The sequence below is a fragment of the Thunnus maccoyii genome, chromosome 12, assembly GCF_910596095.1.
Source record: "Thunnus maccoyii chromosome 12, fThuMac1.1, whole genome shotgun sequence".
In the NCBI taxonomy this organism is placed as follows: domain Eukaryota; kingdom Metazoa; phylum Chordata; class Actinopteri; order Scombriformes; family Scombridae; genus Thunnus; species Thunnus maccoyii.
Window position 1 is genome coordinate 21,044,049 of NC_056544.1, and position 27,610 is coordinate 21,071,658.

General features: G+C 40.5%; 2 protein-coding genes across 3 annotated transcripts in view; both read right to left on the reverse strand.

Annotated features, from left to right (window-relative positions):
* The window catches only part of skila (SKI-like proto-oncogene a), a 32,264-nt gene extending 30,526 nt beyond the window's left edge, over nucleotides 1-1,738 (reverse strand). Inside the window, exon 1 of one of the 2 annotated variants that reach the window (XM_042429990.1) lies at nucleotides 1,339-1,738. The gene's annotated coding sequence lies outside the window, so the exon portion shown is untranslated. Of the gene's footprint in view, nucleotides 1-826; nucleotides 1,319-1,338 lie in introns of those variants that run through there. The other variant, XM_042429989.1, reaches the window with a different exon arrangement.
* A 6,051-nt stretch (nucleotides 1,739-7,789) lies between these two features.
* prkci (protein kinase C, iota) overlaps nucleotides 7,790-27,610 on the reverse strand; it is a 32,465-nt gene continuing 12,644 nt past the window's right edge. The window contains exons 3-18 of the mRNA XM_042429488.1: nucleotides 24,936-25,025; nucleotides 22,873-22,923; nucleotides 22,046-22,131; nucleotides 21,273-21,410; nucleotides 21,070-21,124; nucleotides 19,803-19,858; nucleotides 18,699-18,875; nucleotides 16,948-17,045; nucleotides 15,504-15,590; nucleotides 15,254-15,389; nucleotides 15,046-15,133; nucleotides 13,042-13,167; nucleotides 12,437-12,516; nucleotides 11,963-12,052; nucleotides 9,825-9,940; nucleotides 7,790-9,699 (exon numbers count right to left, since the gene is read on the reverse strand). Of these exons, the coding sequence (XP_042285422.1) occupies nucleotides 9,612-9,699; nucleotides 9,825-9,940; nucleotides 11,963-12,052; nucleotides 12,437-12,516; nucleotides 13,042-13,167; nucleotides 15,046-15,133; nucleotides 15,254-15,389; nucleotides 15,504-15,590; nucleotides 16,948-17,045; nucleotides 18,699-18,875; nucleotides 19,803-19,858; nucleotides 21,070-21,124; nucleotides 21,273-21,410; nucleotides 22,046-22,131; nucleotides 22,873-22,923; nucleotides 24,936-25,025 (1,562 nt within the window). The 3' untranslated portion in view covers nucleotides 7,790-9,611. The remainder of the gene's footprint in view (nucleotides 9,700-9,824; nucleotides 9,941-11,962; nucleotides 12,053-12,436; nucleotides 12,517-13,041; nucleotides 13,168-15,045; nucleotides 15,134-15,253; nucleotides 15,390-15,503; nucleotides 15,591-16,947; nucleotides 17,046-18,698; nucleotides 18,876-19,802; nucleotides 19,859-21,069; nucleotides 21,125-21,272; nucleotides 21,411-22,045; nucleotides 22,132-22,872; nucleotides 22,924-24,935; nucleotides 25,026-27,610) is intronic.

A 27,610-nucleotide genomic window follows, 5' to 3' on the forward strand; every position in this document is an offset into this window, starting at 1 on the left:
CAGTCGTCCCCTTCTCTCGGTCCTTTCACAGCTTGACATACAGCAGTGTGGAAAGCGGTGTTTCCCCACTGTTTTACTCTCTGGCTCTACTGCGGAATTACTCAATCGACCGTAATAAGGTAAACAACACTTAGCAGGTATTTCCCAATTAAACGCAATGTAGTTGATAATGGCTACTGCTGCAGTATGACACCAAGAGATGATTGGATGCACTTCAGCTTGAAAATGCAACATCTATACAGTATCATTTGATGTTGAAGTGAAATACTCTAGATTTATACATCTGTCTTAATGGGGATTTAAGCTTGCCACAAAAAACAACAACAAAAAAAAACGTTTAGCTTGTTGTTTGGTTGACCACAGATTTGCAGGCTTTTGCGAAATGTTCCGTTTTTTCCGCCGACTGCTGCTGCGGTGCAAAACCTTGAGCTCGATTCCGAAGCGGGTTGATGTTTGTGGGCGTTTTTTTTTTTAATGGCAAATATCTCTGTGGGCCGATTGAAAAAAAACACTGCAAAATCAAATCAGCGACCAATAAATGAGGGAGGCAGCCTGCTCAGTGTATTACGGGACTCCGGTTTGCCTGCTAAAACCCCCAGATCGGTTTGTATGTCAGAGATTATATCGCCCGCATTGCTTAGCGACATAACATTGTTTCTTGTAAACAATCTCACAGCCGTTATAAAAAAAATCATGAATCCAAGTGTCACCCTTTACTCCCGGTATCCTTTTTTTTTGCTGCTGCTGCTGCAAGGACACCGCGTATAATAATGCTCCTGCTGCTCTGTATCTCCCCCCTCCTCCTCTCCCAGTCTGCAAACTGTACCTCGCCTCCTCTCTCTGCTGGCTCGCCACGACGGCACTGGTATGCAGACAGCGCTGATAATGACATTCACTGTCTACACACTACAGTCTGGTCTGGGGAGGCACCGCGGTCCAAGCGTTTACACACACCGGGTTTGGTGTGAGGGCACGACGGGGGGTTTAACTTACAACCGGGGGCTTAGCCCGTATGTCATACACGCAGGTAACTTACGGTGCCTTATACCGAGTACACCAAACGGTCAAATCGCTTTGAGTAACACATTAATAAACCGGTGACATTATTTTAAATCATGAGTAAGGTTACGTTTTGACTACAAGCATCTATAAAAACATAAAGTTAAAGCATTAAATGTGCGTATTTGTCTATAAATCAATTGGGAAACAGCGATCTTCAACGTTCAGTACCAACTGCGCTAGCTAGCTAGCTTAGCTACCCCAGTTTACCCCCGGTAAAGTCCGCTATTGTTAGAGCTGTCTAACCAGCGTAGCGGGCTGTGAGGCAGGCTAACTTACCCTGGGTCGCCCCGGCAAAGAGAGCGATAATCAAGCGGACTGACCTGCCTCGGCTCACACGGCAAACCGAGAGATAAACAGCGGCGTCCGGAGTGACTGAGCGGCGTATCCCGCCGGTGTAAAAGCTCACATGAAGCCCCGGCTTAGTGAGCGATAAAAGCAGGCTAAACGAGCGGACCGAAAGCGCTAACATCACAGCAGGCTAACCCCAGATAGAGAGCGACACAGCAGGCTAAGTTAGCTTCGCCTCTCCTCCTCCGTCGGCTGCGACTAAAAAAAACACAGTAATTCAAACTCAGCCGTTAATCGTCCCGTGCTTAAAGGTCCGCTGTCAACCAAAAAAAAACGTGCTCAACTCGTTTTAAAACATGTCGATTTAAAGCTGTTAGAAATCCTGTAAACACTTGCCTGATCGCTGCTGTCGGTCGTCCTCACTCGCCCGGGGTCTTCTCAGTACTGGAAAAGCCTGGCGGACCGTCAACAAGATGCAGCTAGAGGCTCCACTACAGCCCCGCAACGTCACACTGCACACGGGCTGAGAGGCGGAGACGTCACCCGGCTGACGGAAACTATGCGGGGGTGTCTGTCGTCTATCTGCCTGTTTGTCTGCCTGCCTGCCTGTCTCACTATCTGTCTATCTGTCTGACCGCCTGCCTACCTGTCTGTCGTTTATCTGACAGTCTGTCTGTCTGTCTGTCTGGAGATGTGTTTCCTCCAGCAGCAGGTAAAGCTTAGAGCAGAAAGGAGGGAGATAGACGTCAACAGCGGGCTTTGGCAGGGGAGTTTTAAAGGTCCATTATAGGTTAACATTTGCTTTATTTCAATTTAAATATATATATATATATGTAGAGTGAATGTCTGCGAATGAAATTATATATTCCTTCTACAGTTTAAGCATGTTTTTTGTACAATATTTCCAATATTACCTTTGATTTTTTTCTTTCGATTTTTATTTTTTAGGAACTTAACCAGTATCTTCTTCTAAATCACTTCTTATAACCCATTTTTATAGACTTCCTGTTATGTGATGTCATGTTTTTTACCGTCTTTGTATCTTTATTACTGTGTTTTTTTTATCTTTTTGTGTTCTCTCTACTGTGTTTTTGCGTCTCTTGTCTTAACTTTATCTTAATTTTGTCTTGCTTTTGTTTTGTTTTGGCTCCTTCTGTTTGTTTTTATTGCTTTCTGAGTGCCTGGCTTTTGTTCTGTCTGTCTAAGCACTTTGTAAACTCTGTTTTTAAAGGTGCTATATAAATAAAGTTATTACGATTATATTACTATACCTCTATTCATGTTTATGCTCCTGTCTTTTTTTGGCTTGAAACACATTGTAGGTCAATTTTTATCGACATGGCCTTGGATGACATTAACTGACAAAAAAGGGCAAAAAAAAGGGGGGGGTGTCTGTTTCTTCCACAGCTCCCCCTCCCCCACTCTTTTTATGGAGCCATCCTCCTGCAAAAAGGTCAAGAGGTCATTCAGGCGGTCTATTCAGCCCTTAAGTGATGATGGGAGTTAATAAAAATCTGTGTATGAGGAGGTCAACTGCAAACCAGGACTGAGAGATTGTGATATTATTCTTTCAGGAACTTTTACTCTGAATGTACACTATCATCTATAACTCTTGGCTGAAGTCTTAATCTATAAAGGTTATCACGCTCTGCCAACAGACTGTTTTGTTTTGTTTTCTTTTTTTTTCATCTGGCTGGCTGACTGACCCACAGTCTGATGTCACACGTCTGTGAGAGCAGAGAGGCTTGATAAAGCTTTTGATAAACAACACCGTCGGCCGTTTCGCCGCAGCCTCTCTCTGGCTCACTCTCTGACAGCAAGGTCAGCAGTTGTATTATGAGAGCAGATGTGCGTACACCCTGTCCAGCCCCAGAGAACAACAAGAGGGGCATTGATTTTCCTGTAATAACATCACTCTGTGTACTGCGGGGAGTAAATTAATCTCATATGTGCAATAATGTGACCAGCGCTGATTGTTCATGAGGGGTAACGAAAAAAAGCTGAGGGATGAGGTAGCATAAACAGTGTTGGGTGGGTGGGTGGGGGGGGAGTTGGGAATCGCAGACAGTGTGTAACAGACTAACACATTGATAAGCCTCTACATTAACCGAGACTCTGTCTAACTATTATTGGACTTAGTACTGAGTAGACCCTGGGGGCAGACACCTCACAGTCGTTTTCATACATCTTGTCTGAAATCAATGCGAGATATTGAAATATGTCATGAGTCGAGTCGGTGGATGTATCTGTAATTTGGGGTAATGATGCTTGCTGAAGTGGCTGGTCTGAGGTCAAACACCTTCACCGCACAGTCGGAGGTGTCAGACGGTTTCAGGATGGACAGTCAAGCAAAGTTTTTTTTTTTCTTGCACTCAGACGCTTGTCAGCAGGTTGCATCAGCTCTCGTCTTGAAGTCACAGTAAAAAAAAAAAAAAAAGCAGATGTTATGTTTTCAAGGAAAATAACTCATTACTCATTTGAGAGTAGTCATCATCAACTGTGTGTAAACAGGAAGGAGACAAATGATGTAATCAGAGTTTTGCTGCAACAGTGGGTCATGTTGAACGTCAATGAGAAGCATTTTTCAGCAATTAAAGATCAACATAATGTGAGCATCAGTTCAGCATGAGACTAGAGAAGCACAAGTCCAGATTCTGACCCAAATTTACAATCTGCACCAGACCACATGGAATTATTTTAATGTAAGTTAACATGAAGTCACTAAAAAAAAAAACAGAGTCAGATAGTGGACACACTGAATGTTATGATGCAATGAGAAAGAAACTGTATTTAATATAGACTGGTCCCATCATGGCTGAGGTGTTTACTGGCACCGATACGGATCCAGTGTATCAGATTGGTGCATCACACAAGACAACCGACTGAATCATCCGTGCATATATTGCAGGTGCACTGTCAAAACAATTGCTTAAAGGACAGGTTCTTCAAGTATAATATAAAAACTCACATGCTGTATCTACATTGAAAGTTACTGTGGCTGTGACTCGTCCTCTAATCTGGCATAATGCAAATCCAGTGAGAGACACAGGGGACGAATTTCACATTTAAGTCAATGTCAAGTTTAGCTGAAGCTCATATGAGACTTCACCAGTCTGCTTTAAGACAGATCAAGTGGGAATCTTCCAACTTCAGTGTTTTTTGTTCATAGTTCCCTCTTTGTGGTCGTATCCATAGTCTGGGGAAACACAAACAGGGAATTCAGTAGTAAAACACTAAAACTATGGAAGATCCCCACTTGGTATGACTAACTCAGACTGTTAAAGCCTCATGTTAACTTCAGTTGAACTTTGAAATGCATTTTCTCCATCTCTTACAGTGGAGCGAGGCCCTGATGCTGACTTTATTAAGTGGATCAGGTATCAGCCAGACTTCAGCAATCTACATTACATGTTACACAGATTTTAAATCTGGGGGAAAAAAAGAGGCCAGCGGTATCAGATTGGTATTTGTTATGAGCAGATATCCTGAGTTTAGGTATCAGAATTGGCTTTAGGAGAGAAAAAAAAACCAATTACTTCACTGCTATTATGTGGAGGGGGGATTATTATAGAGACCAGTACCTCTTTCAACAAAGAAGTACTGTCTGGTATGTGAGTAATGTATTAAGATAGACTTGAAAACAGTCTTGAAAACTTAGGAGGGAGAGAACTAATAATACTCTCTTCCCCTAAACACACGTACATATAGTGTTATATAATGTATATAATGTTTCCTTCTTTTGTTATTGCACATTTATATTGTTTTATGTTTTAATTGCATGCATATTTACTCTTTTTTTTTGGTATCTCCCCTGTGCACCGTCCCCTAGGAGCCACAACACACTTTTTTAATGTTTCTCTGCACTGTGTAACAACAAACTTGAATTAAATTTTTAAAAATAAATCCGCCCAAAAAAAAAAAACAACACACACACACACACTGTACCAGCAAAGAGGAGCAGCAGTTGAAACCTTACCGTCTGACACAAACATGATACATATAGCACACAGGGGGATTTCCAAATGCTGTTACTTGACATTCAATCTAATACTGTTTAACCCACCTTTATGAGAGTGATTGCCATGATGATTCAAAATATGTTTTCATTAAGTATTTATTTAGTCTTTCCTCCTTGCAAAGAGGGTTTTCGTTTTATATATTCTTTACTCTTGAGGCTGGGTTTCACCTATAAATCTTTTTTTATTACACGTGCATAAATGAGTCATGTGTTTCTCTCCTGTTGTAATCACTGTACTTTCTAAAGCAATCATTCCCACCTGTAAGTCCCATGCATTTAAATACGTAGGTGTTTCTGAAGCAGTGCTCATGAATCATCTCAAGTGTCTGCTAATGAAACATATGTTCTCATTACACTCTTACTCAAGATGACACCACTATATTATTACAATTACTTAAGTATTACACACTAATTTGTAGCTACCTTAAAGGGAAGGTGGAACAAGTATACTTAACTGCTGATGCTGGAAATCACAACTCATCACCTGAGTACTACAGTCGAGATCAGCGGCAGACGTAGTGTGTTCAGATCATGCCAAGTAGAGCACCTTAAAGTGCAGTGTGTGTTTTACTAAGAGATTGCATTTAGCAGCAAGTAGGATTCTTCTGTTGCTTAATTAATCCCTTCAGGGACGGAATAAAACACCCAACAAGATAAGAGCAATTAAAACAGGATGTTTTTTCGGATCCTCCTCCGTTTTACATCATTAATTATAGAAGGTTAGTCTTCCCTGTGTCTTCCACAAGGGTGATGTGGAGCCACAGTGCCTGGGGAGGCTGTACCCCGGTTCTCCACCGGAGAGGGCACAGGAACAATGTCAAACATACCGTCGTGGGAATACAGAATTATGCAAAGACATTTATCCTCGTCCTGCGTGCGGCGATGCTGTATTTGTCTCGTGCGGGCATGCAAGGGGAGTAATTTTCCACAAAATCTGGTTCGGTTAATACAAAGGTTTAGTGGAGCAGGATGTGAAATAAGCTTCACACAATGGTTTTCTATCTGCCATTGTGAGAGTTATTACAGCACACAAATCAATCTGTTTTATTATTTTTGACACATCATCATTTCTGTGACCCCTTTTTTTCCCCCCCCACCTCTCGACGCTCAGCACTGTGTGAGGGCAGAGAGGAGAGGTCTGGTGTCGATGACCTTTTCACCCCCCCGGAGGACGCTGAGGGCCTTTAAAAGCCGGGGCTGGAGTCACGTGACCAGCAGGGAGGCAGGCAGCTGGAGTGGAAAAGCTCAGGCTTGACAATTTGAGCCTAATTCCCTTCTCTCCAGACACCCATGTGGGTCTGGCAGCTCAGGTCTGGCCTCAGCAGTAAATCTATCACAAGCCTGATGGTGCGAGTTAATGCAGCCAGACGTGTGTTTGCACGATCTTAACAGTGCAACATTTTTGCCAAGAAATTCCACTTTTTAGCTAGATTGACTGTCTGTAAAACAGCTCCAGTATGGTATGCTGACAGTTCACCAGTTCATAGTACTTTTTTTTTTTTTTGAATCACAAAACTTAAAATATTGGATTTGGCTCCAAGTTTGGCAATGGTCCCAAAAGAATTTGTTCTGGCTTTTGAGACTTTAAGTCTGACTATTGGATGGCTTACGATGAAAATTTGATAACTTTGATGATCCCTGAACTTTTCCTCATCATCCCATCATCATGTTAAAATGGTTTAGCTTTGGTTGGTTTATGACCAAATACCTGCAAAACTTAACGGCATTCTCATCAGCCTCAACTGTACTTTGTGTTTAGTGCCAGTTAGCAAACGTTAGCATGCTAACACACTGAACTAAGATTGTGAACATGGTAAACATTATACCTGCTAAACGTTGGCATTGTCAGTGTGAACACGTTAGTATGCAAATGTTAGCATTTAGCTCAAAGTACAATACACAGAATTTCTAGCCGGAAGTTTAAGGACATTAGATTTGGTTTCATTCAAGTAATTTACATAAAGACAGTTACCATTCTCAGTGTCTCCCAACAACAAACACTTTTTCCACTATAAAATAATTTAGGTTTTTATATTCAAAATAAAATCAGCAAACTGAATTTACTAAAACTAGTTAATTCTACTTATGCAGCACATGTTCATCTTAATTAAATATTAGTTAACATTCAAAAAAGGATGGTCAAATTTGGTGCAGCCGAGGCTGAGATACCATGACATTTGGATCCTACAGTTCCCATGATGCAACTCAACAGAATCTTCCTAAAACGGCCTTATCTTTCAAAATCTACACCCCCAGTTTATCAAATATTTGAAGTCCCACAACTAATTCAGAAATAACCCTGATGACACCATTACATCATCGGGGTAATTTTTTTATGCCTGAAAAAGTTCCTACTGAGCATTGTGTAAAACTAGTTGTGTCCTTTTAAATGAATGACAGACCCACACTGGCACAAACGCATATTACCACAAGGAGAGAAATAAAATGTTTATTTTACCGTCAGTGTTTTTTCTTTGCACACTAATAATAAAGGTCAGCAGAGTCCTCCGGGTGGTTTTCACCCCCAAAATACAACAAATACAACAAATAGTGTTTCCATTGGGTTCACCCAGTAACATCTTGGAATCAATGCGGTGATAAAAGAAAATTCAGACCTAAATCTGATTCACAAAGAAAGTAACAATAAAGCAAAAATAACGTGTGTGTAACAGATGAACGTGTTCCTCCGGTCACCATGTGAGCCCAAAAACATTTTTTCCGAGTAGAAAGAGGCTTTGACTGGAGACGAGTCTGGAGGTTCATGCACCATCACTTAGTGTTGTTACAGTCTGGGGGGGGGTAAAGAGTGGCTCCTCAGAGCTTTGTATATGCATTAAAGCAGTATTAATTCAGCAGTTTAACTCATAACATGAACTGTGTGTGTTAGATATGGTTAAAAAAAAAAAAAAAAAAGGAGCACAGCAGACACTTTACAGTTTTCAAGCCACATCTCAGAACCAAAACTGTACAGTATTGTGGCTTCGTACTTCCAACTGAGCTCTCGTTTCAGTAATTATGTCGTGTGGTTTGATTTACAACCAAAGACATACATGGAATGCATAAAGTACAAAATAAAGAAAAAAAAAAAAAAGAAAACAGACCATACATCTCAGAAAGGCATAGTATTAAAAATGAGCAAAAAAAAAAAAAAAATCAGAATATATCATTTCTGTTACTTAGAAGAGGACATCTTCCTTACATTTACTGTACCTTCTAATACATACCAGCAAGACATTTTTCAGAAAAATGTTTTTTTGGTCCTGTGTGAATGTCTGTTTCACGGATGGTCTGCACAGCAAAATTAAACCTGTGCTCCAGCGTTCAGGTATCATGTTCTACTCTTCCAGCCCATTTCCCAGCACAGCGAGCTCTTTCATTCACAGTTTGAGAGTTATTAGTGTTGGTTGGATGCTGCTGTTAAAGTTCCTTCATTCTGGGAGAAGGGACTCGATGCAGACTCCTTCTTGTTTGCCAGATGTTGCATCTAAACAACGAAGACTTGAACCCTTTTTTTTTTTTTTTTATTATTTTGGTTCTGTTCCTCAGGCTGGACATTTAACACTTGGGACAACATATATAATGACTGCTATGTTGTTAAATAAAACATGAGAAAAATATATAGATTTTTATCTTTTTTTGTTTTTTTAAAAGGCTAGTGTTATGATTCTTCTCTCCTCTACAGAAGGAAGGGGTGTTGCGACAAAGCTAATTCCAAAATGACTTTATGATGATTAAGATGTCAGTTTTGTCCAACTGTGGCTTGAAGCTAAAAAGGCCTTGTCTAACATTTATCCTCAATAGTAGTTTCATATATATATATACAAATAAAATATGCATTGAAAACACCCCACCAGCTGGAAGGAGAGGATGCTCAGTTCATCTGACAGGGACCGTGCCTCATCACCTCCCGGCCCCGTGTACAGCAACCTTGGAAGAACTCCGTAGCCTCATCAAGCTACATTTAAAGAGGCCCCCGATGAGAAAATTGATATCAGTGCAGATTTACATGATATAAAAATAATTAAGAAAGAAGGTAGGCTTAAGGGCAAGTGGTTATAAATGGCAGAGTGTGAGACTGGTTTTGGCAAATAAGCGTTCTACTGTGCATGTGCGGGCCCTCGAACAGAAGGTTGATGTCGTCGGGTTGTCTCGTAACTATGCAGCTTGAAGACACTGAGACGCCACGTAACACGTGCATGAGAGTGTGTATGGGTGGTGTGTATGAGCGCAGACGTCGTGTCCCTCACACACACTCCTCCGCTGACATCAGGAGTGGGTTGATGTACTCAAACCCTTCAAACTCAGACTGGTCGATCTTCTTCACCACGTCACTACAATGAACAAAAAGATATAGATTTTTTTGTTTTTAAAAAAAAGCAGCATCAACTCAGTGAAAATTTCACATTTTATTGATCATAATAAGATGAAAAAGAGAGCTCATGAAATGGAAACTCACTCGTCATCAGGCGTGAGCTGGATGGGCTCGTTGGTGAACTGGGCGTCAAAGTTGTCCAGTCCGAATTCCCCTGAGATGTTGGGCTTGAATGGAGGGACCACCTGCTTCTGCTCCAGCTGGAATAACAACACAGGAGTCAGGTGGGAAAATAAAAAAAAATGGCTTTTCTGTCAGTAAAAACACCTGTGATCAGTTTTTGAACATTCAGACAGAAGAGTAAACTATAATCTGAACTGGAGTCATTTAAAATGCATTGAAAACCCACCACAATCTTTCTTTGGGCAAAGATTTCTATCTGTTTCCATCAATAAAAACTGTGACTGAGTCTCCTTTAAATTATATATTAAAATAGTCACTAAAGAGGCATTTACACCTCTGCCTCTCATTGCAGTTAGCACTGCATAAAGGTAACTCTCTCACATCTCTCAATTGTTACAATACTCATCTGCCAGCCAACAACTGCTCCCCCTGCAGGCAGACAGGAGCAGTGTAGGGCAAACTTTCAGGGTAATGTGTATGTGCATGTGTTAGGAAAGGATGGTGGTGGTGGAGGGGGGAGGGGAGGGGAGGATGTAAGCTGATCCCTCCAGACACTCAGACCGACTGGTAGGTGCCTGCTCCAGACCAAACAGGGAAAAAGAGGTCATGGTGATCCCTGGCGAGCTGCCCTGTCTGTCTGTCTGTCACTTCATCCACCAGCTGATGTCTGTCTGTCCATTTGTTGAGGTCATGTCTGTCTGTCGGCCTCTAGAGATAAAACGTGTCCGATCCTTCACACGTGTACAGAGTTTCAGACCCTTTTGGGGAAATCAAAATAATGTAGGGGTTTTTTTTTGGACTGAACCGACAAGCTACCAGTTTGACTCAGTTGACACAGAAATTAAAGTAAGGATTTATTTTTATATATATGATTTATATTTATTAACATACAGACAGCATCTACTCTATACAACAAGCTTGTCATTCAAATTAAGTGCTTTTTTCTTTTAATATACATAAACTATATCTAGACCAGCCTGTCAATCTTTTGAATGCCAGTCGCCGTCACAGCTACTACAAGACACCTACAGGACATTAGTTTCATTTTACACTTCCGGTGTCATAAAACAAGAATGTCATTCACTCTCTAATTACATATTTTACTACTTATTGCTGTGACTGAGAACAGGAAGCTTCATAAATAACCGAGGTACAAGTATTTTTAGTGCGAGTTAAACTTTCAGTGGGATGCAATCCTATCCTATTCTATTCCTATTCCTATCCTAAGTCATTTCCGAAACGCTTGATAAATAAAGACCCGGTTGTTCCTTCGGATGTTCACACCCTGCTCCACATTCATAACTCACAGAGTTTTAATGCATTAACATTAATATATGTTTACTACACATAGACAAGTGAGCAAAGCCAACAAATCACAGCTTCAGAGAAAGTAAACAAACGACTTTGATTACGAGGAAATCACTGAAGCTTAGGAAGGAAGTCATAATAAGACAATCTGAAATTAGGTTAACGACTTCCTTATGAACCACGAATATTAAAATCTGATGACTCAAAACGACTCGCGCTGATAAAATCTTTCCACTGTGAGAAAAATAAGTACTAAATGTAAAAGCTCCTCCGTGTTTGTGACTGTCAGTCGGTGATCTGTCGCCACTCATTTCCTTTCTGCCTTTGGCTTCCCGTCTCGGCCCGTCTCTTAGTCAGCCTATCTGCTGTTGTCAGTCTCCTGCTCGGCCTGTTTGTTTTTTCAGTCTTCTTTCTTTCTGCCTGCCAGCCTGCCGGCCACAAGGACAGGACTCTCATCTCATCGCTAATAACCCTCAGCTTTGACAGGGCATCTACGCCTGCAGGGGCGGGAGAGAGGGAGGTCGACCCCCTGCACTTAGATTTGACCTCCTGCCGTCTAGCAGCAGCTTTCTGTTTTTCCTTCTCTCCGCAATCAATATATGGATTGCTTTTGACCTATTTGGCAATGCACCAGTGCTGATTTCCTTCATTTGAAATTATGATCAAAATCATGAGTAAGTTGATCAGCGAGTGAAGAAATCGAGATATGTAGGAAGGAGGAGGAGGTGGAGAGAGAGAGATGGCGAGAAGAGAAGAGAAACAGACAGAGAGAATAAAAGCGAATGACTCACAAGGTCCCAGTCGACGTTTCGGAAGAAAGGATGGCCCATGATGTCAGCGAAGCCTGTCTGAGGGTGGCATCCTAGACGCTCCTTGGGATCCTGTGGGACACGAGGGTGAAAGGAGGGTGAGAGACAGTAAGAGATAACGGCGAGAGAGACAGACAACAAGTCAGGCAACAGGCAAAAAAAAAGGAAGAGAGGGTGAGAAAGAGGAGAGGATTTTGGTGAAGGGGGAGGGGAAGTTAAAATAAGAAAAGTATTATGAACAGGTGAAAAGGTGTGTGTGTGTGTATGTGAGAGAGAGTGACACACACACACACACACACACACAGAGAGGGAGGGGGAAGGGAACAAGAAGAATGCAAGACTATGAGAGAGATGGCACCTTGACTCTAATCGAGGCCATAATAATGTCATTCTCAGGAGCCTGCAGGGAGCCAACACTGTTTAAGATTGATCGAGGCTTGTCTGACCCCTTCTTACCTTGTTGAGGAATCCCTTGAGGACGCTGGCGGCTTTGACTGACAACGAGCGGGGGATTCTGATCTGTTTTTCCAATATTACTGCAGGAGGTGAGAGGAGAAGGAGGGAGGGGGGGAAGGGTACACAAGAAGAGGAGAGGGTGAGATAGACGGTCCCTTGAGGCTAAAAAAAAGACAGAGGATGCTACTACTGTGACACTGCTGGAGGTATGAGTTCAACCCTGTTGGGATAAACGCATGTTGAACATACACACAGCAATCTTTCAATGAGGTGTCAACGGCTTTTAGCAGAAGTGTATTGAAATATGATTTTTGTCTGTCAAGTAATTCCCTTCTATTCCACACATTAAAGGCAACACTGACACATTTCAAAACTGTATTTACAAAGAAATATCGACAGACAAAAACACTCATGTATTCACACGTTTCCCCGTAACAGATGGCATGTAGCTCGGTAGAAGAAGTCCCCGTTAGAAAGGTGTCGATGTGAAGGTGTTATCTGCTTCCTTCGTGATGTTTTCCCTCTAGTTATAATCCTGAGTGGTGTGTGTGTGTGTGTGTGTGTGTGTGTGTGTGTGTGTGTGTGTGTGTGTGTGTGTGTGTTACCTTGGAAGAGGTAGTCTTCTGTGTTCTGGTCTGGATTGTCAGAGCTCCCGACAATGTCGAAGGGCGACCGGCCCGCCATCATCTCAAACATCAGCACACCCAGCGCCCACCAGTCCACACTGAACCCTGAGAGACACATCGGATGTTTCAAATCATATTTCTAACAAATACAGCAAGGATGTTACATTTACATTAAACCAAAAGCAGATATGAAAGTACTTCTAAATATTTAAGCCCATTTATTTTAAATCACACATAGTGTGCGTTACTGTTTACCATTTTGTAAAGAATACCAGTGTTTTGGTAATAATATTAGTAACCAGTTCAACAAGGAAAAGATCACACAAGTGTTTTTGCATGTTTTCATCCACTGAGTGCAAATCACATACATATATTACTGCTTACCCTTTTAAAAACAAGCCATTAGGGATAAAACATCCTGAAAATGTACACAGATACACTGTGACTTCAAAAGGTTGAATCATTTTAATAAATATACGCAGCCTTTCAATATGTGTGGTAATATTTGCAGTGATAGAAAAACTACCTTTTTTTGCTTGACATCATCTTTTTTTTCTGGCTGGTCTAACTACATTACACATTGTAATGCATTAAGTTGCTTACTTTGCTTTTAAGAAGGTCTGCATTGGTAGCAGCAGAAACTTTGGTTAAAACAATAATCCTTATGATTATAGCACTGGAGAAGGTGGACTTTAACATACATACAAACTGCATGTATACATGTGGCAAAAGTCTGATTCACAGTTATAGGTGAAAAAAAACCCTCAATACTATACATACATGTAGAAAATGTGCATATAATAAGCCCAAATAATTAATTTTCATCACCTTATCAAACATAAGAGGTTGGTTGCTTATATGATAAATTAATCAGTCATCTCGAAATGATAAAGATTGATCATTGGGCGTGTAGACAGAGCCAAAGCAAAACCATTAAGTGTAATTAGCTTAATTATTTTATTTATCAGACTATCAGTTTGTCTTTTAAGATTAGTAATGAAGAAGCAAACCGATGCCCATGCATATGAAGCGATTTAATGTGGAAATAATATATGATTTGCCCTTTCTAGTGTCTTTTTTTCCCACATCAGATATTTTGACTTATCAGTGAGAAAAGCACAGGCGTTACTAATAACACCAACGATGGCTCCGCTCTATTATGACAGTGAGCCAGCACACACACACACACACACACACAATACCAGAACCCTGAAACCAAAGCGACTAAATGAAATCGCACCATTGTTATTTTCATTATTCACACCTGTGTTTTTTTACCGTGACATGTCAAAATGTCTTCTGTGGAAAAGGCCTATTGTACTCATCTGTAGAACGTTAGATGAGCTAAAACATGCAAAACACTAGTATGATCCTTTAACAAAAGGAACTTGTTGCTATGATACCTCTTTTGGTAACCAGGGAGCTCTTTTTTTTCCCTCTCCTGTTTGTATTGTTTTGTCTTTATAAATACTTGTATTTGCAGCACTCGGTTATGATGTAGAAACTCATATTTCACTGAGCGCTTGTGACTGCACCTAATATTTGTTCTTAATGGCTGTAATAAATCTAACTTTAACATATACACGTTTCTATGTCCTCCTTAACCACGTCACTGTTTTCAACCATTATACTGATGCATTCAGATAGAAACAGCACACATTCAGATTGAGGAACAATTGTTTCCACTGATAATTTATGTCTTTGTTTATTCTATTAGCTAATTTTTTAGGCTTTGTACTCATTTTCTATTGGCTCTTATATCACCTCAGTTCTATCTTATTTTCCTCATTTCTTCTTTGTTGTTTTTTTTGCAGTATGTGTACTCCATTGAAGACGACTTTTCCAATAATGCACCACTTCAAAGTCCATAATCATAACTGAGAGCAGCATCTCGGATATTACTGCACAAATGCATCGTATACTGTATCATAGCAAAGCACAGGAGAGAACTTCGGATAAGTGTTTGTGTGTCGTTATTCTCACCGTAATCCTCTCCTCTGAGTATTTCAGGGGCGATGTAATTGGGGGTGCCGCAGAAAGTGCTTGTTGTATCGCCTGGTCTCAAACCCTCCTGTGAAAACAAAAAGATCATCATCAGCTCTGGAGATCATCTCTGACGGCTGTAAACCGACACTTAAGCAGCTCTGCAGGTGCTTTTTATCCGAATCGTATGTTAATTGGCGAACCGCACCTTGCACATGCCGTAGTCTGTGAGTTTGATGTGTCCCTCAGAATCCAGCAGCACGTTGTCCAGTTTCAGATCTCTGTAGATGATTCCCCGCTCGTGGAGGTAGTTGAGCGCCAGACTGATCTCCGCTGAGTAGAATCTGAAAGAGAGATTGAACTATTAAAATGTTGTCTGAACAGAAACAGAGGATGAAATGAATCTTGTTTCTTTAATGAGATGTGAGTTATAAGTCTGAGGGAGAGCCAGACTCTACCTGGCATGTTCTTCTGGGAGTTTCCTTTGTCTCTGCATGTGGAACATGAGATCTCCACCGTTCACATATTCAATAACAAAGAAGAGTCTGTGAAAAGAGGAAAATGTTATAAAGTTTATGTTTTTACCTTGAAAACTAAATCAATCATTTGTTTAATAATTCATAACACTGGAGACAAAGCATCCTGTCTCAACCCTTTTACCATGATGGGTATCTTTCCATAACATCAAACATTCCCACAATCTTCCCCTGAGCTTAAACCAGGGGAACTCCGCTGGTTTTACACGAGGGTCAGTTTATTTGTCATAAGAAGTAGTTGTTAGTCTGAGAAAACAGCTGTATATTGTCTTCTGTGGCTCTGCCGTTTTGTCAAGTCTAAGAAAATAATCATAATAATCATAATGTCATCAAGGTTACTGTGGTTTGGGTTTGCGGCCCAAGTTGTTTTAAACAGAAAGCCTACGTTACAAACAAACAATTCTGACTGGAGATTGACCATACCAGGGACAAAAAGTCAGGATGTGTCGGCTTCTGTTCTTTTTACTTGTTTTTAAAGTGTCTCTCACAAGTTCTACAACTTTACAAAAGTGCAATATTAAACTCACACTAAAAGGAACTTTCATTATGTGTTGGTTTTAGCAGCCTCTGGGGACAAAAGCGGTAGTTTTTTCTCAGAATGAAGACTGTATTTCCCATGAGCACCACCGTCTTGTGTCCAAAAGATCTTTGCTAGTGTGTGCGTTTGTTTTGCAAGTGAAAAGAGTGAAAAGAAGATGCTACTGTAGCGCACTGGTAGCTGAATGGTTACTGCACATGTTGGATCAATCTCTCTTGTTTCCAGAGGTGTGGGCGTGTTTGTGTTTCAGAACGTAATTGCTGTGAAACAATCAGAAAATAACGTTTTCTCAGATTCACTCCTTTGTTCTCACTACACCGTCGCTCCCTCTCTTCATTCGCTCTCTAGCTCACTCGACCACCACTGGTCTCAGCTTACTTGTGCTCTCTCTCTCTTTTGTGGGGAATCCGACCCAGTGGCGGGCATTTAGAATAACTATACAGAAATAGCAAATCTTCTCTCTGTTGGTCTCGTTTGCTTATGTAGGTCATATAGAGACATCAGATGCATTATGAAACTGTTTCATAACCAGTTAAAAGTTCATTGCAGTAACTTTAAAATGCTGGAGTACCATCCATTAAAAACAGGCATCATAGTTCAGGACATACACGTCTTTGAAATATTCATATGGATCAATACTTAATATGTCATTTGGGTATGACTTGTTATGACAGTAAGTACAGTACTTCTGTAAGCAGTCACTCCCCCAACATATGTCTAAAGGATGTTTTGTGAAATTTTTCACAATGTGATTATTTTTCCACATTTTTGCCGACTTTTCCCAAGCGTCGAGGAGACCGTGTGATTCATACAGAGGACCGTTCTCACCTGCTTTCCGTCTGGAAACAGGAGTGCAGGCCCACCAGGAAGGGATGATTAGAGGCCTGCTCAAAAACGTGCTTTTCTGTTTGGACCCAGTCGATGTCCTGGAAGAGAAACACACAAAAGACACACCCAAATGTCAATCAGAGATCATTCTGACAGAGTACCCTTGAACTTATAAAAGCTGAATAAGCACACTGCTTAATCGACTATCTTCAGAAGCTGGGGGCTCGCTCATGTGCGCGGTGGGCAGTGGCGGGAGAAAAAGGGCTGAGCCAGTAGAAGCAGAGGCAGGCCTCTATCGATGGCGAGATGATAATATGTCTGGACACGGATGCTGCTCACGCTGACAGGGCAGGGACAGCAGAACACTTCACCATTGATCGAGAGGCACTTGTCAATTTGTCAATCACGCTAAGTGCGTCTAATCAAGGCTAACTACTCCCATTGCCGCTGGCTGTGCTGTTACATGTGTACGCCGGTATCAATTTTTGATGACATGATGGTTTATCTACACCTTCTTAGACAGACTGATGGCTTCGAAGAGGTCTGTCAACTTAACTCAAAGCGTTTCAGACCAGATACACAAGACGGATGTTCAATCACGTGAGACAAATGTTCGTTGTGCTATGAATAACAGCTCCCATTGATTGTGCTAATTAGATTAATTATAGATGGCAGTGACTGACGACTAATGACTTCACTATTAACTAACCTTCTTACATCTAAACAGATGGAGGTATTGTGTTATTGTCACACTATACAGACTTGAAGGGACAGTTTTTCTACTTAACCAGGTACGGCATATAGAGTTAACTCTTCAAAGAAAATAGCTGGCCTAACTAAATTACAACAAATCAGTAAGATTATATGAAACATCCTCATAATTTCCTGTTTACAAATGCCTATATTAACAGCAGCGGAAACATACAATTTTGTTTGTTGTTGCGAAACTATTTCTTCAAACCTCATCACTGAGGAACGTGTATTTTCAGACCTTTGAGCTGAGTTCTGCCTCTCATAACTTTGCCAATTATGTTCAATAAATACAAAGCTACCACCAGCAGTTGGTTAGCTTAGCTTTGCATAAAGACTGGAGAATGCTCTGCCCAAAAGTAACAACATCAGCTTCCAGGAAAAGCTCACTAATAAACATGTTATATATATGTTGTTTGTTTAATCCGTACAAAAACTGTGTAGGAAACTTCTTAATTAATATCAATTCATTTTAAGCTGTTTCTTGATGTTTTAAAGGTTTCTTGTTGCAGCTGTAAAACAGTGAATAAATTGTTTTGAGCATCACAACCGCCTCAGAATTTGATCCATTCTGTCTGATAACATTTGGAAAGTCAAGTTCGATTCAATTATTTTATCCCTCAAGTTGGCCAGCAGAAGTCTCTGGTGCATATGCTCTATGGGTGCCCTTCAGCCCTGGCAAACCAATCATTGCTGGTTGACGTAAAACACATTACTAGCGGTGTGCCAGCGTGGGAATGACACCACAGACGCCAGATTAAAAACTCTGGTACACATTGAAAAACAGCGATTTACCTGGCGGAGATACGCTTAATCAGCATTGTGTGAACTCGTTTGGCAGGGGCTTGAATGTAACAGACGTTCATTTATATGTAAAAGTCCCACACTCCAGCTGTAAGGTATTATAACCCTTAAATCAAAACCCAATAAATCTGTGTTGATGCCCTGCAAAGGCGGACCAACAACATCTCTGATGGTAGATCAGGCTCAGTATGGCTCACCTCATCGTCATTGACCAGCTCCTTCTTAACCACTTTCATGGCATAGATGCGTTCTGTCTTTTTCAGCTGCACCAACAGCACCTTGGCGTAGCTGCCCCGGCCGATCACCCTCAGCAGATCGAAGTCTGCCAGGCCCAGACTGGAAGGCGATTTCCCCGTGTCTCTACTGCTCCGTGCCTGGGGTGCAGTTGAGGAGAGAGAAAGGAAGGACAGAGTGAGAGTGGAACGCAAACAGTTCATAATGCGATGAACACACAACCTTTCCCGAGATCATTTTTCCCCATGAACTGTCGATAGAAGTTGTCAACAACACACATTGCTTAAGAGGTGATTTGGTTTGTGCAAACGGGTGATTTCCTTCGGGTGAGTTTAAACCGCTCCCAGCTCAGTAAATCATAGTAACGACTATCTTGTTTTTATTAAACTCCGTTATGCTGCTTCAGTTTGATCGCTGTATTACGATCTTACTTCTCTTTAGAGCCAACTACCGCCTTCACCATTTCCTCACCTATCTTCCTCTCTTTTTCCCTCCTCTCTTGTAATCTGTTCTGTAGTGAACCGTTTCCACTACCTATCCATCTAACCTCCCCTTCACCTGACAACCCCCATCCCCAGAGTCAGACATGGAACTGTAGATAAGATCATTTGGCTTGCTCTCTTTTATCTCCGTCTATCTGTGTCCAACTAGATCCATTCTTTATCCATCTCCAGCTCTCCTGCTCCATCTAACAACCCCCCTCCAACCCCAAACTACATCTCTGGCCATTAATCAGCCTCTGGTGTTAAGAGCTGTGATAAAAGGTTACTTTATTAGCTCCACCAAAGGAAATCAATACCCACAGCACTGCAAGGGTGCCTACGTCTGCATGCTCTCTATATCACACATGCACAGCAGGTGTAAGAAGGATCACCCTAATGTACACGATGGCAAAAAAAAAAAGCATATTACAGGTGATCTCCTTTTTTTTTCCCCCTCCTGCTTACACAAACAGCACAGATTTGTCTCTCTAAATATAATATGCACACATATCCATCAAGACAACATGACAGATTGACAGACTATGAGTCACACATCAGAGGCATTTGAAAAGATTTCTCTCTCACCTCTTTCTCTTCTCCATCGTAAGTCAAGCTTTCTCTGGAGTCTTTATTCTGAGGGCCTGAGAGAGAGAGAGAGAGAGAGAGTGAGGGAGGGAGCGGAGAGGAGAGGAGAAAGTGACAGACAGAGTGACAGACAAACAGAAGGAGAGGGGGAGGCAGGAGAGGGAAGAAAAAAAAATAGGAGAGATGAGAAAGGAAGGAGAGAAAGTAGGTGAGAGACAGTCACACGCTTTGTTCACAGCCCTGCAGTGCCAGAGTCATTTCTCTCTGCTTGGTTAGGAAAAAAAAACAAAAACCCTTTATATCCATCCTTGTTAACAATATAACAAAACAAGATATATACATAAGATATATAGTATATTTAAAATAATGTTTCTCTATTTTGTAGACACATAAAGGGAAGAAACACATCTTCTCACATTATAAACAATCTAAACATTATTTAAGCTATAATAGTCATGTTAGTTAAATGTGGACGCATATTAAAAAAAAAGGCTTAAACAAAGATATGTGCATCTTAGCGTTTCCATGACGGCACCTCGCGACTTCCCAGGTGGCCTGTGAGGACTTTCGACTGTCTCACCGACAACAGCAACAATGATGCTAAGCTCTCTCATTCCACTCAGCTTCTCAGCCACCTGACTGGACTTAAGTCTGGTGCTGTAGGTAAACCCCGAACGCAGCAGACCAGTTTGTAGTCTGGGTGGCCGCTGCTACACTGATGTAAACAAGCTCCCAAGCTCAGGTCATTTATTCTAGTCTGATGATATTCTATATATTTTTCTATTTTTTATAAATTAAAATATACAGTATGTTCGTGAATTTTACGTCTTTACATCAGGAACACAGTAGCTCAGGTCTTTTCATGGAATTTTGTTGACAGTAAAACAAAAATATAGAATATTTCTGGCCTCGTCTTTAAAGAGCAGCGGTCAAAAGCTGCAGGCAATTAGTCATAATATGTCAAAAAGCATAGGGAACAGACTCAGGAGTTTGGGAGTGTAATTAAAAAGATTCAAAAAGCATTGGGTGCGAAAAGTTAAAACTTGCACCAATATTTCAGAGATACATCAACAAATATATCATCAATATTATCAACAGTTCAAGGCAGAAGGCAGAGTTTCTGTGTGCCTTTTCTTCATCTATTTGCTTTTAAACCGACACATTTTTATTTTTTTAGCAGGCAAGGAGCTTTCAGTGTTTTTGACTTCTCATTACCATTTGTAAACACCTCAAGAACTGTGTGTGTGTGTGTGTGTGTGTGTGTTACCTGGCTGTTCAGTTTGGTCTAATTGACTCGGTGGTTGGCCGGGCATGATTGGTTCCTGGACAACAACATTCATTAAATTACACACGGCACACAAAACAGAAAACCATCTTAAAATGTGTTGAAGTGTGAGTCATAGATGATGATAATGATCCACTTTTACGCCATCAAGCTAATGAGTTAATGCCATCAATCACAGTCCTCACCTGGATCATCGGTCTGCCACACTCCACTGTGACCAGTTTGTGGCACTTCTTGTGCACCAGCAGTTTGCAGTTGATGCATTTGTAGCCTTGTCTTCCGAGACCCCAGATGCGGTCAGTGCAGATGGCGCAGTGGGCTCTCTGCTCGAGGGGGGGGGGCGGATGGAGAAAAGTTATCATCACAAACAAAAACACATTATATTCCAGAAAGATGCTGCAGCGGCTGAGGTGCTTTCAGAAACGTGTACTCTTACTGGTCTAGAAACAAATCCTACCAGAGCCATTGTTCTGTGTCACCAGCATCCGTCATTCTGCCATTAATCAATAAAAAGCTAAACTACCATGGACAGTGAATGCCTCATTCTCCTTTAAATACACATACCAATGCTTTGAAATGTGCACTATGGTGAGGTTTTGCAGATAATGCAGCAAAAATTACAATATTTCAACAATCATCATGGAAAATATGTGAAAAAGATGATTGAATATATATATATGAATAAATTAAGCTAACAATGCAGATAAGTGGAGGGTCTAAAGCTCGACTTATACTTAGTCCCGAGGGTCTACATGATGTAAATTGCGCCCACAATGACCACATGGAAAGCCCAAATTTTATAACAGCATGGACGCACCAGCAGCAAATGTGTGAACACGTCTATACGCCCCATTATAGTAGGAAGTAGAACCATGTGTGCGTCTTTATCAGTTTTTGAAGTCTATCAGGGCCTTTACAGTACAAACACAGATAAACTAAATTCAGTGTGATGTCTCACCCTGTTAAAGCGTTTGGCCTGGAAGGCGTGGCCACTGGCATAGTAGAGTTTCCTCCAGCGCCGGGCTCCACGCCGATATATAGACTCTGTGGAGAGAGGAAAAGGAGGCCCTGCTTTACCAGCGTGTGTCTGCATTTATGTATTTGTGTGTGTACAGAATTGTGCAACTTTGATTCAACAGGAACTTCAATTTTTCATTTCATTTTGATGATATATATGTAAGGTCAGACATCCCATTTTTACCGTAGTAGCTCTTCCTTTAATATTTCTGAGTTGGATGAGACAATTTTGGGCAACGTTGCAAATCAATGAGGAAGGAAATTTGTACGTTTTTTTTGTATAAATGTGATGAAATACCTTGATTTGTCTAGTGTCTAATTTGCTTGACTAACTATAATCAGATAAATATCAATATCACAATAGAAAGTTACATCTATAGGATTTTATCTATATCTCTTACCTGTAATCCCAAACTAAACTAAAAGCAATGGCACCATGTTAAAAAACTTTAAAGAAAATGTCACCATGAAAAGGAATCCTCACTTTATCCAAATCAACATCTTCATCAGCTGATAAACATCTATTTACGTTACATAGTGTTGAACATGTTTGCTAAAGTGAAATCTTCTAAAGAAATTTGCTTAAGTAACTCAAATTTAGAAGAAAAGTTTGACAGATATGAGGATGGTATCGATATTCTCATCTAAGTGTATTTCCCAAAATGTCAAACTATCCCTTTAAGATATCATTTAAATGTGGGTTTCTTTGGGACCCCGGCTGACGAAATTAGGAAAAACCGAAGCATGAAAAAACAAGATTTAACTCACTGTCTTCTCCCGGACAAGGCATGCCAGGTTTCTCTGGTACACATGGGAACACTGGGAAGAAAAACAAAGACACCGTTACATTTAGCAAGTCTTCATTTAATCTAAATCAGATGAGTATGAAAGCATGCATCTGAGGATATCTGCACGCTACTGAGCATATTTCACTGCCTCTCATCATGACGGCTGTTAAGACTACCTGTAGCAAACCTGTCGCCTCGAGCGATTCATGATGAAATTCGCTCATGTTGTTTTCATGATGGCGCAAGCGTGTTTGTGTGCGCGCAACACACAGAGAGAGAGAGAGAGAAGTGGGAAAAGACGATCTTAAAGAAGCCGACAAGTGTGCGTAAGAGAGAGAGAGAGAGAGAGAGAGAGAGAGAGAGAGAGAGAGAGAGACGGCGAGAGAGAGACTGGGGGCAGTGTGAGTCAGAGGCAAGGCGTGGGCTACAGCCGACGAGCTCGTTAGCGAGCAGACCTGGCGACCCCCCCGCGGCACTGTCACATCCTCTCCTCCACCCCTCCTCCTTCATTCATCCTCTGCCGTCACACTTGTATCCAATGTACTCTTGACCCCTCACCTCTGATTTGATTAAAACTTTACATTAACCACACAGCCCCCGTCACCGCTACCCCCAGGTTACATGCTTATACACACACACACACACATACAAAAACACACACACACACATGGCCTGTCAATCAAATGTTCCAAGTCACTCCACATATACAACCCCCCCCCCCCTCCCCCACCTCACACACACACTCCCCACCCCGCGTCTGAGTTAGCATGACCTCTAGATTCATGAAGTTGAACTATTTGTAAAGTACGCTAAGCTTAGATCTAGCTCAAGGGCCTGTAGACAGACATCAACAGCGGAGGAAATGTTGTTTTCACAGGTCAGTGCGGCATTAACCGTCGGCTTTGATGCTTCCTGATTGCGTATCCGGCTGTCTGTGTTCAGAAATGTAAATGTACAGACGGATGTGAGATAGAAAAGGAAAGGAAACGACAAGCAAGCAGTGTATAGTCTTGTCACGAACCCAGACATTTTTAGATTGATGGTGAATTGAATCTTAATATGTTATTTGTATTATTGTGGCTTGACGTCATGCCGGAAAAAAGGAAGAAAAATTCCCATTCAAACAATTTTCTAGAAAAGTCTATTTTGCGTTATTGTTGGATCATCTTGATCCGGTTTCTCAAACTTTTTAGTTTGTCATTGTTTCATTTATATGCTAATTATTTTCTGATATTACTTCAAAGTTTAAACTGTGTTATATATATTAGTGCGTAAATTTAAAGTGCAAACTGGAGTCTGCCATTATTACCAAATTAATTATTCTAGTATATAAAGTAACAGTAGAAAACACCTAAATATAATGTAATTTATCTACATTTTCTAGTTCAGTTTAAGTATTGTTGAAGGTTTGTTCAGGTTTGCTTGTCAGTAATGAATCAAAGAGGTATCAAATTTATATTATGATCAGCCGAAAAACATTTATATTGTGAACATGAATAACTGTTTTATCTGTATCATTAATCATAATATTATTACTACCAAAATGAAAACATGAACTCAGTTTTTAGTAATATCCAAGGAATACAAAGTTGGGTTTTTTTGCAATAGGAAAAAATGTATTTTGCTTTGAATGAAAACATTTTGCAGGATATGAAATGGCCTGAGTGATTAACTCTATTATCAGAGGAGACTGGTACTGGCAGGCAGTTAATTACTTAACAGTGAGTTACATGTCTGCCACAACTCCCTGGGTGATCTGTGTTGGCACTGGCCATGGTTGTCATCTGTGATCCTGGGCCGGGGGTCTGGTATAACTCAAAGACCAGAGATTCAACATAATGCGAAAGACCTAACTGGTCATTAAAATCCCCAAAAAGAGAGTCAGAGAACAGAGAGTCAAAGATGACATGCTTCCCACCAGGACCGTGTACTAACTAAACAACATCTTACCGGCTTACAGTAAACATCCTGTTAGTCAAATCCTGAAATTGTGTAGGTTTACAGTATAAATACTGTCTGTGTGAGAGGCTGTGTGAGGCTCACCGTGGATAATGAGCTCTGAGTCTTTGTTGAGTTCGTAGAGACGCAGAGCTTCCTCCAACTCCAGCTGAGACGACACGGTGCAGGGGTCACCTAACAGCGGAGGAGAGACCAGATGTCATTCACCGCATTTACATACACGAATGAAACCAGGTTACTGGAAGAAAACATGTAAAGGAAAGGAAATCACAGGATGTTTTTTCACCCTCTGCACTAACCTATAAAACCTACACGAACATGCAGCTGAATGAAACGTCTCCTCTTACACCCACACTGTACCGTGGACCAAAAGGGTCATATATGAAATATATAAGTGAGATACAATACTACAGCCTGAAGACCAGATTTTCTTTTTATGTCTGAGCATTTGGACTGACAGCGCACAGAGAGAGGACAGGCGCTATGATGAGAGGTGCAGCTTTTCTTACTGTGCGAGAGAGGAAAATGTATCCGAAATAAATAAGAAAATCTGTTGTATAGCCGTGGAAACTGATTTACTCATTGTAGTTTCAGTTATGTTTAAATATTTTGGATACAAGGGCACACTAACAAAATCTCCTCTTTCATTACATCTGCCCTGCTGCCCCATTAATACATTATCTGTCTGAGGCGTTTATAAAGCAAATATCTGAAAATACAACCACAGACGTGGTTAAGATTTCTCACTTACAGCTGACATTTAGAGAAATCAGGTAACTGCAGACGGAGAGGAAATTAAGAGCTACACCTATTTCCACCTCCCAGTGCAAAAGGTTGTGAGCGTAAAATGCAGGTTACAGTGGGGCAGTGTGACATTTAAAAAAAAAAAAATAGTCTAACCATTCTAGTTGTGATATGAATTGCAACACATGAACTTTAAGTAAACATCGAAGAAAGTGTGTGGGTGCGAGCTAGAGCGTAGGAGACTGCGGTAGTTAATGTTGCCGTTTCAAAGTGTTTCCGATTAATTGCGCAACCCTCTTTGTACCGTAATCAATCCAAGTCAATAATTAAAATATCACACAGACAAAGACTTAATTATGTCCTTATCGTTAACGGGAGGAGTCAGATGTCTGGGTGACACACTTGGAGACGTAGTGTTAGCCAATGGTGAGGACATCTATGCTATTCATAGTGCTTTATCTAACTAATCACAACATTATAAATAGCTTGAGAACAGAAACTATGACACACAGTGTATATTTAAGATGATACTAACTTCTGGAGGTTGATGCAGAACTAGTGGGTGAACTGCAACAACCATCATGTGCATGTGGAGCTACATACTGTCGGGTTTTATCTTTACTGAAGAGTTTGGGTTTCAGGAAGAAGTGTTGTCATGTTTGTGAGTTCATGAACTTCCATGTATGTTACAGAGAAAGTAGACTATATAGTAGTAGAGTACACCTGTTTACTGTCCCCATTACTCTGCAGTCAGTCAACAAGATGTTTATTTACGGTTTGGTGGTTTGGGGTGAAAAAACACATTTTTGTCACAAGTACACATCTTACAGGTGGTGCTTTTGATTACAGCCTGACCAATATAGGATTTTTGAGGCTGCTATCAACATTTGAGTGTTTTAAAAATCTGATAACAATATTAATTTTACAACACAAATACATGACGTACACATTTTTGATAAAGATCCCTGAAATTTGTACCCAAGATACACACTGTGCGAGACATTTAACTGTTAAAATAAACTTGTCAGTGTTCTCTGGTTGACAAAACTATTTAACACTGTTAATAATAATCTAATACATATTCTACATTTCAGTACTACGATATCCTGCTACTTGTAAGCCAACATATACAACAATATATACAGTGTATATTTGTGATGAAGCTAATAATTATTGATTAATCTACTGATTATTTTCTCAATTATTGAACTAATCATTCTATCTATAAAATGTCAGAAAATAGTGAAAAGTGCCTGTTATTATTTCCTAAAGTCCAACGTGGCATCTTTCAATAGCTTGTTTTTCTGATCGACAGTCCAAAACCCCAAAATGATCAATATACCATCAAATAGCACAAAGCAAAAACAACAAATCCTCACAAGTGAGAATCTGGATTTCAGGAAATATTTGGTATTTATGCTTGAAAAATAACAAATAATAAATTATCAAAGAAGTTGCCAACTAATTTTCAATCGATCGATTCATCAACTTTTGATTACTTTCTCAATCAATCATTTTGATTGATAAAATGTAAAATAATGTGAAAAACACCTGTCACAATTTCCTGAAGCTGAACTTGTTTTGTCTGATTAAAAGTCCAAATACCAAATACATTCAGTTTAACAAAGACAAGCAGCAAATCATCACAACTGAAAAAGTTGGATCTGGGGAACGTTTGGCCTTTTTGCTAGAAATAAATGATGATGATGTCACCGAATAAATGATTTCAGCTCTAATAGGCAGCTCTACTTTAGATCCATAACTGTCACTACTACTACTAGACCAGCTGTGGCACACACACGTTCATCACAAGGTTCATTAAAAGTTTTTATGTTTTCATGAATGATTGCCTTGACGTTTTTCTAACACTTGAAGATACAGAAATCCTTATATAGCAGATCACGTAACGCAGACCTGGTATTTGGTTGAACGAGAGTTTCAAAACGTATTAATTAATTACAGGTACATTTTTTTTAATTATCGTGATAATGACCTGAGTTCACATTGCACAGCTG